We start from the raw sequence: 12,184 nt of genomic DNA on the forward strand, positions 1-12,184 counted from the left end.
CGGTCGATGTCCTATTCTGACGCCAAAACCCAACCAAACTGCACAGTAAGAATAGTATACTAAAACGATTAGTTATATAAATTAGTCTAATAAGGCAAAGACTCGTTGCATTTCAAGTGAAACAACTATCAACGTTACTCTAGAGTGAATGGCATTCTGAACATGTTTCATTCCTATTGTTTATTTTTTCGGGTGGTTGGGTCCCGCGTTTACATGTGCCTGCATTGTTTTTCTTCATTGAAGACAAAACAAACTATATGGCCCCTTATAAGATCGTTTTGATTCGGCACGGAGAAAGCGAGTACAACAAAGAAAACCGCTTCTGTGGTTGGCATGACGCTGACTTGTCGCTTCAAGGTGTCAATGAGGCCAAGCAAGCGGGCCAAATGATCAAGACTAGTGGCCTTTCCTTCGATGTTGCTTACACGAGTCTGTTGAAACGGGCGATAAAAACTCTGAATCTCGTGCTGGACGAACTTGATCTGCATTGGATCCCTGTTGTCAAGTGAGTTACTCTTCCGTTGTTGTTCATATCACCCTCGGTGTTATACTAAGCTGCCCACCCCGATTACGTACACTGATGTACCAGAACGTGCGTTTGCGGCGGCCACATAGTCTTACGGGTTTAGTGATTGAGTAAAAGTCTGACAAACGGTGTTTTCACCCTCGCGGTTGCACAGATTGGTCGACTTTAACGTCGACCGTCACTGTTTTTTACCAGGTTTTTGAAACAGGCTCTATGGTTCAGGACCTCAACAACTCTTTTTTCCAATACGTGGTTCTTTGACGGTGTTGTAATAACGGTCAACCAGGTGAGACCGGCGGTTATATCTTAAGTCGCATCACCCTCTTCGTCGTACCAAGCAGGTTGTTTATTCGAAGCTTTGCTACAACTATCGCCACTCGCCTCCATTAATAACTCGTATTTTCGTCTCCACTGTGTGGTTCCCCCTATGCCTTTGTAAAAATGACCGACTGAATACCACCGTTCACATTTACAGCGTTCTAGGATCGCTGGTTTTTGGCTGGTACGGGTGTGTGCCGTTTGCCTATGACTCACTTAATTGATCTCCCTCAGCTTAATTTCCATTCTCCATTTCTGATGTGCACGGGCAGCGCCCACACCCTCTACCTTTTTCTTCGGACCCTCCCATTGTAATGTTTTTTTGACCCTTTCAATCATTGTATTTTTTCATGTGTTTCACTTTTCTATCCATCGGTGCCCCCCAAGCAGTGTATTCTGGAACTACCAGCCAATAAACAGGGACAACTCACCCATCGTCAGGATGTTGTAATTTAGTACAATATGTTTTCTCCTTCAGGTAAATATTCGCCTCCTCGCTATTTTTCATATCGAAAAGTCCGCGATGCTCCGCGGTCGCCTAATGCTTTTAGACCTTCAGGGCGGATGACATCCCCTCTGGTTTTTTCCCCCCAAGCAGTGTATTCTGGAACTACCAGCCAATAAACAGGGACAACTCACCCATCGTCAGGATGTTGTAATTTAGTACAATATGTTTTCTCCTTCAGGTAAATATTCGCCTCCTCGCTATTTTTCATATCGAAAAGTCCGCGATGCTCCGCGGTCGCCTAATGCTTTTAGACCTTCAGGGCCGGATGACATCCCTCTGTTTTTTTTTCAAATGTCAGGTGAACTTGCATTTATCATCTTTAGGTATTTTGTTCTTCCGCCACTCATGCGTTTGCCCTGATCTGGATTTTACACTTCCCAGTTTCCAAAGGAGGCAGTCTCTCTAATCCCAATATTTATTATCCCGTTTCTACAAACCCTGTTTGTCAAGGACAGTGGGATGTAATGTCGCTTAGCCGTGATTCCTAAACCGCTACTACCGTGGACCCCTAGTGGTCACTATTGGGAACTAGTAAAAACAGATCGATCGGGGGCCTTGTGGCTTACATGTCGAAACTATGTTCACATGCTTTTGTGTCGTTTGTTGAGGCTGAATGGTATCCATTGTCGGATCCAACTGCACTTCCCCATTCTTAACGGATGGTTAAACTTTTACCATACAGGGTTTGCTTTTCTCTCGTGTTTTTACTTCCGGTCCTTTACCGGGTGTCTCCTAAATTTGGAACTCATGCTTTTTCATACTTTCCGTTTGACGAGAGTTTTGGGTTGGCAGCACCCGTGCAACCAGTGAAGTTCCAGATGGCCCTTGAAATTGGATCCATTCATTCGGATTATTCCATGTGCTCTTCATTCTTACATCGCCAATAAATATTCGCGGTCCATACTCGTCGGGTTCTTCGGAACCGCACTTGAGATCCTAACGTCTGAAAGATGGGAGTCTCATTTACCTAGAACTCGTGTTAAGCTGCACATTTCGGTCGTTTGGTACACCCCCTTGATTATCTCTAATGCACATGATCGTACCCTAACGGCGTCCCATTTTCTATATGATCATCCTACCTTTATGTGCAACTGGTAATGGTAATGTGCCAACGGATACCTGCTCAGGTTTCTCCATGGTGGATCATCCTACCTTTATGTGCAACTGGTAACGGTAATGTGCCAACAGATGCCTACTCAGGTGTCTCCGTGATTTTTGTCACATTTAAATGCTTCGAACTTGTTTCCCTTCATTCAGAACATGGCGTCTCAATGAGCGTATGTATGGCGGATTACAAGGATTGAATAAGTCGGAGACTGCTGAGAAGCATGGGGAAGAGCAAGTAAAAATTTGGCGTCGCGCCTACGATATTCCGCCTCCCGCCTTGCAGACAAGTGATCCCAGGTGGCCTGGAAACGAAGCTAAATATGCGGTATGTGCATCGGACGAACCATAACATGCATCCACTTAAATATGCCTTATAGTTTCTTGACGGGGGCACTGTTCACACTACTGATGAAAACTCTGATAGCACAATAGGTTTGGTCCTTCTTCGGGTTGATTAGATAGACGCAGTCATCGAGTTTCCGTCAACCTTATGACTTATGTGAACACATGCGTACGAAATCGGAGGGATACACTTGCAAATTAGGTCAAAGGCCCATCCATTTGTACACGTCTCAAACAAGACATTCACCTGGATTCAGTTGAGTCCCCAGTTAGCTTAATTCGCTACTAACTCTATTCGCCAGTGACGTCAGATTTCGTCTGGGAACAGTTTGGTTACCAATCTATGGATCCATTGACCTTTGTTTTCCGATATGTTGTGATGGTTCAACACGACCACGTCAGACCGCAACATCCGTTTATGGTCGTTGCCTCATTCATACCTTACGGTCTCCGTCAGTATTATCTTGTTAGTATCGTTATTTTCGTTTTTACCATTGGTTTTCTAAGAATCCGCTATACCGGTCAATGGCCGGTACTAAGTAATTGGTTTGGTTATTGCGTATAATTACTTATCTTAGAGTAGGAAAATAATATTTAGGACGTTGAGAGCCCTGACCTGAAAATTTGGTCTTCAAACCGCATGATATCTAATGCTTGTGATTGTCTCATAGGCTTTTTTCTCCGGTTCATCCGCCCTTTGAATGGATAGCAGAAATTTGCTATATCCAGTACACCATTCACAGTTGGATCGATCAACTGCCAAGAGTGTACGACTGTCTGTCCAGATGCGCCTTCAGTGCTATGGTACTAAATGCTTCCCTTGACGCTCGGTGGCGTTTTTAACGTAGTTTTCAGCCATGTTTGTGCGGCTGTCATCAGTTTGTCAGCGCAGTAACTACGGCCAAAATCTTTTCGTTGTCTGCCCCGTCGTGGCGAGTCATATAATATAGCCTCGTCAGTATAAACCAGATAAGCAACGACTCCATGTGTAAACGAGCCCAAGTTGATTAGTGTGCTGGAACCCGATTTCAACCCGATACTCAACGTTCTTATTCAGCACCTCTCTGAAAATTAACTGCCAAAAAATATTTGCTTTCTTCGTAGATACACCGTACCAAGTAGAAGCCTTTCGAAATGGGGTTTTCTGGAGTGCCTTTCATCGGTAACAGGATTAGCATATGTGGCCTATTATGAGCAACTCATTAGCGTCCCAGATGCGCCCACTAGTTTTATGTTCGATGGCCTGCAATCAGAAACTAGCATCGCTCCGGGTTTACGCCGGAGCAGTCTTCTCATTGGGCGGCTTTACATTCTGTTTCTTTTTGGCAGTCGATCCTCTAGAGCTCCGTATAGTTGCTGTTTGATGTCCAATCGGATACGTTCATCATTCAATGTTTGCTCAAATTTACGGCGAGAATGTGTTACTGTTATCCGTTTGAGCGATTGGAAGTTGGGTGTCGGTCCTGCACTTAGTTCGCCGAGTACGTAGGCGTAGTCATCAATGCTTAAAGTGGTTGAAATATCACCACAGTTGGCAGGCTATACTGCTGTACTATATCAGACTATTCTATAGTTCCTCAAAACACTGTCACTTAAACTGTTTTGTCTTCCATCAGCTTTTTTATTATGGTAAAGATTTGGTTATCATTTTCACTCCTTCAGCACCTGCACACCGCGTGCATCCCAGTCACGGAGTGTTTGAAGGATACCGTGGAGCGAGTTCTTCCCTGTTGGTTTGATCAAATCGTCCCTGATATCAAAGTAAGCGTCTGCTTTAAACAGGGGACATTCATGGTTGAAATTGTTTTATCACCACTTTTACCAGCAGTTTTTTTTCGGCGTTAGGTGGGGATGTTTTTTCCTACTTTACATGTTTACCGACAAGTGTATGCATGAAACCCCCTAATGCAAAATCTCTCTTCTGACCAAGAAAAACATCGATGTGCACACACGAAGAATTATGGGGCATCTCAACTAAGCCAGTTTCAGTTCAATTTATCTTCTATAAACCGTGTGCCACAGGCACATTGGTTGCAGCCGCTACAGTTTCGACCACCGGAAAAGGAGAGTGTAGGACATGCCAAGCCTTGGTTAGTTCAGGAACTGGATAGCTACCTACTGAAGGCGATAACTTTGATAGGACTGACAAACATCCATATAAACCAGTGCACTGACACGTTTGTATGGTCGAAATAGGCTTGTGTGATCGTTGGTGTTACTTGTTAACGTAACAGGTTAAGCAGTTGAGAATAAATTCTCCATGTCTCACTCTCGTCGTAAGCTATACAGTCTGCCCCGCCAGTCCTCATTTTCACTGACGCTAAATCTATTCACAACTGCTCCAATACCACAAGACTCGTCGCCGCCGTAACTTGCAGTTCATCGGGTCATACAATCTGCCGAAGAGCTAGCGCATGACCGGACGATTGTGTTGGCATTAAGTGGGGATACATTTCTGAATGTAAAACTCAACCCAGTTCGTGCTAAATAGTGAGCATATCTAAATAGCGACCTCATTGTAGAATATCCGCATAAATGTTTCACATCTTCAATGGCTTACCCCCTCTCCCATTCTTCTGAACCACTCCATCACTTTCTCCCGGTCTTTCCAGAAGATGAATAACTATTTTATATGCACCTACCCGACTTTCTGAGTGAGGTAACATATACCCAGTTGCTGGGTTTCGAATCACCTTCGGATCACCTCAATGTGTCCGAATACCTAGTATTTCCGGGGGAAACTTTCCCATTGCATCTCCACTGGAACCAAGTCACAGACGTAGGAATTGTTGCTCTGGTATTGGAAGCCCAATTTGCCAACCACTATATTCTATTGTCCCAAAATTAGATAGTGTCTCTACTCGTCCGCGCTCTTTCGTTCAAGGCACCGTACAATAGGTCGTTGCAAACGAGGACTAGTTGGAAACTATACTGAGTGTATTGTTTCTTTTGGTTGGGTTATTATAGTTGAGTAATGCTGTATATAAGCCGCGGGGCATACGTTCCTTTCATTTTTGAATACAAGTTGGGGCTTATTTTGGGAAAAATGTGGCTCATCAAATACCTACAACCGGTTGGGTAGGGACATAGAAATTGCTCGCAATTTGCTTCGACCGAGTTCAGAACAAACTGTTAGTATTTGTTGGCGAATTACAGACAGTATTTTTAAGTCTTACCCACAAGTGGCTTCTCAACAGGTAGAAATAGTCAGGGACGTTTTCACCTTTTTGCTGGTGTTTTTTTTCCACACCAGTCTTGCAAGCGTGTAGTGATTGCTGCGCACGGGAACAGTTTGCGCGCGCTTGTCAAATTTTTGGACGGAATTCCGGACAAGGATATCGTTGAGTTAAACATCCCAACTGGTAAGTCCTCTCTTACTCCCTTGATTTCACCACATCGACGTCTTGTGTGTACTATGAGCGCGTCAGATGTGGCGTTTGGTGAGCATCATTTGTTGGTCTGAAGCTACTGACCGTCTCATCACAGCAGTTCCTTTCATTTCAGTTCATTGTTTTCGTCGCACACTTAGTAGTTTGCAGGGAAACAGAGAACCCATAGTCAGAGATATCCTATAAGAATGATGGATATCGAATAAAAACGCGAAACATCCAATGCAGCCTGACTGACTACCAGGAAATGTGGAAAATCTGTTACCTATGAATGAGGCACAGCTGTTTAGTATCATGAAGGTGTGTGTAGTTCAACAGTAACCTGAGTTATTGAAGATTATAAGAGTTTGTAGTCATAAAGTGGAGGGAGATTTTGAAGGTGAACGGTCCTGTAGTAACGAAGGATGCCCTGAAACTTGATGTGGGTGATTTTAGTGGCACATGCGAGTCTGTCAACTGAACGGTCATGGAAACGGGGTAGAGTTGGAGTTCAGCGAAGTATTAATCGTAATGGTAGCGATGAAATAGCGGGGTAAGTAGAGAGATGAAAGAGAAGTTTAAGCTATTTCATCAATGAGTGTGGGTCAACCAGATTTACAACCTTTTACTGGAAACTACCTAAGTTGCTTGAATATTCCCATGGTTTGAAAAATAACACAGTGACGAACGTTGATGTTTTCGGGATCTTGTCTTCAGGTCAGTACATATCTAATGGTTAAAATAAGAGCGAAAAATGAAATACGCTACGAAGATTGGTTAGTGAAATGCAAAAACGTGGAGACACGAACGATTGGTTGTCTGCGCCCCCCCCCCCCATTTCGCATCTAGTTGGATGCTGTGAGACAGTGAAGAGGGCTGTTGAGTGACTTGGCCGGTTGATTCGTGTCACACGACCAAGGCAGACTCAGCGTTCGTACGAAACGTTTTTGACAGCACAGTACCGGGTTTCGCAGGCGTATAGCGACTGCCTCGGCCGTTGTCAAGCAACGTCGTTGAATAGATACTGGTAGTCGATTTGGCACGCGGTAAATGATTTGAAATGACTCATTTGGCATGACTACGTGCCCGGTGTCAATCAGGTGGCTGAACTGTTGAGGTTAGTGGTATTCCGGTAAGAAAGGTGCTCACGTATTCTCTTAGAAAGTTGCCGTGTCGTGCGCCCAACATACTCCACCGAACAACAGCAGGAGAAATAATATACAACCATATTCTGGGTGAGGACTGGCATCTTGTCTTTGAGGTTTAAGTTGATCAAAGGGTTTGTTGTCGACCAAGACCGCAGAGTTCTAGCCGGAAACGTGCGTTGTAAGGATTGAAACAAGCGGCGATTGACTATGTCCGCCAACAGGTCGCCTTTATACGGTAGACTCAAGTATATTGGCTTCTTTCCAACGGTCGTGATAGGCGGTTGGATAGGGCGGTCGGACATATTCTTGGTTATAAGCCTCTCCGGAGCACGTTAGCAATGTGCTGCAGTTCGGAGTCCAGTGTATCAGCAGAGCAAATACGTTTCGCTCGGTTCGTTAAAGTTTGAATCAGGGTTCGTTTCCGCCTCAGTGGCACAAAGCTCAGGAAGTTTGTGTACTGTCCCGTCCACGTGGGATTTCTGTAGACAGATATCTGAATTGACCCCATGGAGAGTCTGACTAACTTAACGTCCAAAAAGTGGAAAGCGTTGTCACTTTCAGTTTCAAAAGTGAATTGAATAGAGGGATGTGCCTGGTTGAAGTTGGTCAAGAGAGCATCCATTTCGGAACGGTTTGGTACCACCATAAAAATGTCGTCTACGTACCTTCGATAAAAGTGCGTGCGTTTAATCTCCCCATTCAATCGCTCAAGCTCCACTTTGCCCATAAAGATGTCACTCAACAAGGGGCCAAGAGGAGATCCCATGGCGACTCCATCGATTTGTCGGTAGAGTGTAGAGTTAAATTGGAATTGTATGTTGAAAGTACACCGAAGGAGTAGCTCCTTTAATGCGGTGGTGGGGATTGAGAGTGTCGAATCTGATGAGTCAATGTAACCACAGATAAAATCTATAGTCTCTAAGAGTGGGACTTTGGTAAAAAGGGAAGTTACGTCAAAAGAGCACATAACTTTGGAACCAATATCCAAGTCTTTTATCAGATCTACAAACTTAAAAGTGTCACGGAGGCTATATTGGCATAAATGTTGGCGTACGGGTTCTAAAATCTCGACCAACCATAGGGTAGTTGCGTGATGTGGTGAATTACATGTATCCAAAATCGGCCTCAACGGAATATTTTTCTTGTGAACCTTAGGCAATCCATAAAGTCGCTGGATTGTGGTACCGGCAGGTTTCAGGCGTTGGAATAAAACTTCAGAAATCAAGCCTTCATTCTTCAGGCGCTTCACACAGTTTGTTAGTTTTGTCTCAGTTGCTTGAGTCTGGTCTTTTGCCTTTTGTTCGTTGTTAAATTTTGAAGTGTCATTCAAGATCTGCATCATTTTTCTGAGATAGTCATCCCTGTTCATAAGTACTATTCCGGCTCCTTTGTCGGGCTTTGTTAGCAGTATATCACTCCTCGTTCGTAAGGCTTTCAATTCGTCTAGATGTTTCTTTGTGAGAGGACTGTTGTGAACCAACCTGGCGTGGCTATATTGATAGCTGCAATTGACCAAATCGGATTTGAGGCGGTCTAAGTTGGCCATTGAGGTCGGGAACAGGCCAGAAGTCTGGTCAAATAGGTTCTCGAATTGCACCTCGGTTGCTAATTTGTCATCTCTACGGCGCGGGCAGCAGAATTTTGGCCCTAGTGATAGGACCTCCAAAAGCGTTTCATCGATAACAAAGTTGGAGCAGTTGTATACGTACCTCTCAGGATTTGCGGGGAATTTCACTCGCGGTTTTTCCTCACTCAGGGTTTTGCTTAATTTGATGTTTTCCTATCAGCCTGTTTTGTAGCAGTACTTCTAACGTAAGGTGTAAACTCCTGACATTCGTCGTCTAAGAGATCCTGTACAATGTGTAGCCTTTGGTTGGCCAGTCGTTGATACTCGCTCGCTTGTGCGTACAGTGTATCAAGCTGACTTCGTGCATGTCGTTTTAGCGAGACGTCATCGGGTCAGATACGGTTTCTACGTAATTGTTTCCAGTAAGTTTTTGGGTATTGACCGAGTTTGATGCATCCCTCGAGGAATTGGATAGAAGCGGTCGTCTCTGCATGCCTGGTGTTGAAGCCCAAATAACGATTTAGCTCTCTAATCACCGGTGGATCTTTGCGTTCCCGTAATTGCTTGAATATTCCCATGGTTTGAAAAATAACACAGTGACGAACCTAAGTGTAGCAGAAATGTGGGGCACCACCCCAAATATGGCAGCAATATTCGATAGTAAGGTGGATTTAGAAGAGGAAATATTTGGGAGAACGAAAAAAGAAACAAGTTTTTTAAGGCGGAGAACAAGTGAGATCGTTCGAAAACGGAGCATTGGGATGATTGAAGGGTTGCGCTAGATTCAACAAAAGGTGGGAGGTTGGCATCGGAATTGCGGTGATAGCGAGAAGCATAAGTGGATTTGGTGGGCTCGAGTGTAGCTTCGTTCCCGAAACCCCAAATCCTAATGTTTGTAAGATCGGTATTCAGTGTGTTGATGCATATTTGGGGCCACCACCAGTTCAAGAGGCCAAGTCTTCATGCCATACTGGATCCAAAGCACTTGAGACATCAAAGTATCTACGGATTTGGCCTCGCCAAACGCGCACCAGCAATTGACACACGGGGAGGGGGCACCCGTACCCATCGGTGATTGTTATGGTGGCTGTTATTTTCCTTATCACTCAGTTGTCTGACCAAATGCTAGACAAGGTAGAGGTAAATGGGTTGGTATGGTGGCTTTACCCCACTAGGAAATGTAGACTAGTTTTGGAAATTTGTCAGTTAAGTGGTCCTAATATGACACAATAATCACACTAATTCCCTCACCAGAACTCAGCTTTTTTGTAATAAGGCAGATACATCCCTTGTTTAGTTTGAGTTGTACAACGGCTAAAAGAGTGCCACCACTGAACAGTTGAATATTATTCGATTGCCATCCACTGTGCACATCATCGGCTTTATATTGCCTACCAGTCGATTGCTGAGGGCGAAGTGATCGCCGTCGGTACAACGCTGGTAACCGCCCTTCTCTTTGCTGTTCGAGAAATCAAGAAACAGCATTGGTTATGCTGACTTGTCGTTCCAACTCTTTGCAGTGTCCATGAATGAATGAATGTCCTGTCGGTGGACGCAAATGCACAAACATAGCGCGGCAAGCAATAGTGTCAGGGAGTCTGAGTTTTTGGTAGTGACTCCCTCTCCCCACAATAATTAAATTTTTGGTCCGCACACTTAACATGTGCCCTACGAAAAGTTCACATTACCGTATAACATAACACTTTCCTCTGCAGGTATTCCTCTGGTCTACGAATTGGACGCGGATCTAAAACCTATTAAGCATTACTATCTTGCTGACGAGGCCACCGTTGCTGCTGCTATTGGACGTGTGGCTGACCAGGGTAAGAAGAAGTGAACTTGGAAGTCTCCATCCCCTGACAATCTTCGGGCTTTGTCAGTCGCCTGCCGAGCCTCGTTTAGTGTTTATCTAGTCCGAGGTACTTTAACTACCTCCATTACCTTGTTCTGTTATTCATTATTTCCCTTGACAATAAAATTCAGTGAATGATCTCTGCACAATCTATCCATGTCTTTTTCAGTTGCTTCATTAGTGGCACAGGATGATACTCTTTTTATTCTGTTAGTGAATACTTAGTGCCGTCGGATTCCAAGCCCGTATTTCATGGCCCTGTTGTTTATCCTGGATTATGTTCTAGTGAGTAATGAAGTTCGTTTTGGATAAGATAACCTGTTCTTTTAACAATCAAGGAACAACGTATTTCGAGTGGGGCGAGATAACTCAAGTGGTTAGAGTGCGAATCTACTGACCGGAAGGTCGGTGGTTCGAAACCGACCTCTACCTCTCGACTTCCCCTGTCTAGGCATGGGCAATCTGGCGGTATACCAACCATCGTGCTTCCTGGTAACATGGAAGCTAGGCACCAAAAGGGTGCCACAGCTGAATAATCGAACAGATCGTATTTCGAGTACTGTTGGACCATAAAAATGTTTTGCATAGCAAAGCATCAACGTTAAGTGGAATAAGCAGGAAGACCGTACGATCATCTGGATGCTGTTTAACGCCTAGACCTAACTAACCTTATGTTTTGTTTTTTTCGCGGCTACTTTCTCCTGTGGCCGAGTGAGTCGACTTCGCTGATGTACCGTACTGCTGCTGCTGCTGCTCACGAATGGCAGTTACATGCTGGGTCTGTGGTGGCAAATCCGATTCCAGCACCAAATGATGCTAGCTTGTGACCGTTCCCACTCCATATCCAGCTTGACGGTACTGATCCAGGCTCTCATCTACGCACCAAAAAAGCGACGCACCCCGTGGCGCATGGACTGACTAGTTATCCCGTTCTTTCGCATGTGCTTTGTGCCCACAAAGTATAAAGTCATGCTTCTGGACGCGCGGTCACTCAACACGCCACTTATAGACTAAGGAGGGGTTATTCGAATTTGCGCCGCGTTTCGCGTATCTCGGAAATTGTGTTAGTTCCGACTGCGGTGTTACAGATGAAGTAAATGCACGAATCTGTAAGGCTTGGGCTGCATTTGTTAATTTGAGGCGCCTATGGTGAGATATCCTTGAATCTCAAAGGACATGTGTATCAGGCTAGATTATAGGCTGTTATGTTATATTACTGTGAGACTGGTCGAGCCGCAGAACTGCGACATCTTCAGGTCATCAACAACCGTTGATGATGATGATGAACCGTTGCACATGCAAGCTAGTGTCGGCAATTCCTCAACGAGACAGCTAGAAGACGAGCGTTCGGTTTTGAAACGCGGACTTCAGTTGAAAAATACATCCAGCATCAGAAGCTGCATCGTTTGGGCCATATATTGCGCATTCTGAAGAATCATTCGCTAAAA

The 12,184-nt window shown here is 44.6% G+C and overlaps 1 protein-coding gene across 1 annotated transcript; it reads left to right on the forward strand.

Annotated features, from left to right (window-relative positions):
• Window positions 1-243: 243 nt before the first annotated feature.
• On the forward strand, window positions 244-11,887 carry T265_13130 (hypothetical protein; the record flags this gene model as incomplete). The annotated part of the gene is made up of 7 exons (XM_009167322.1): window positions 244-505; window positions 2,610-2,784; window positions 4,464-4,562; window positions 6,055-6,163; window positions 10,600-10,707; window positions 11,188-11,297; window positions 11,746-11,887. Coding segments are annotated over 7 exons (990 nt in total), but the record flags the coding sequence as incomplete, so codon positions are not given.
• Between the last annotated feature and the right edge of the window lie 297 nt (window positions 11,888-12,184).

The sequence above is a fragment of the Opisthorchis viverrini genome, assembly GCF_000715545.1.
Source record: "Opisthorchis viverrini unplaced genomic scaffold opera_v5_38, whole genome shotgun sequence".
Classification (NCBI taxonomy): Eukaryota; Metazoa; Platyhelminthes; class Trematoda; order Opisthorchiida; family Opisthorchiidae; genus Opisthorchis; species Opisthorchis viverrini.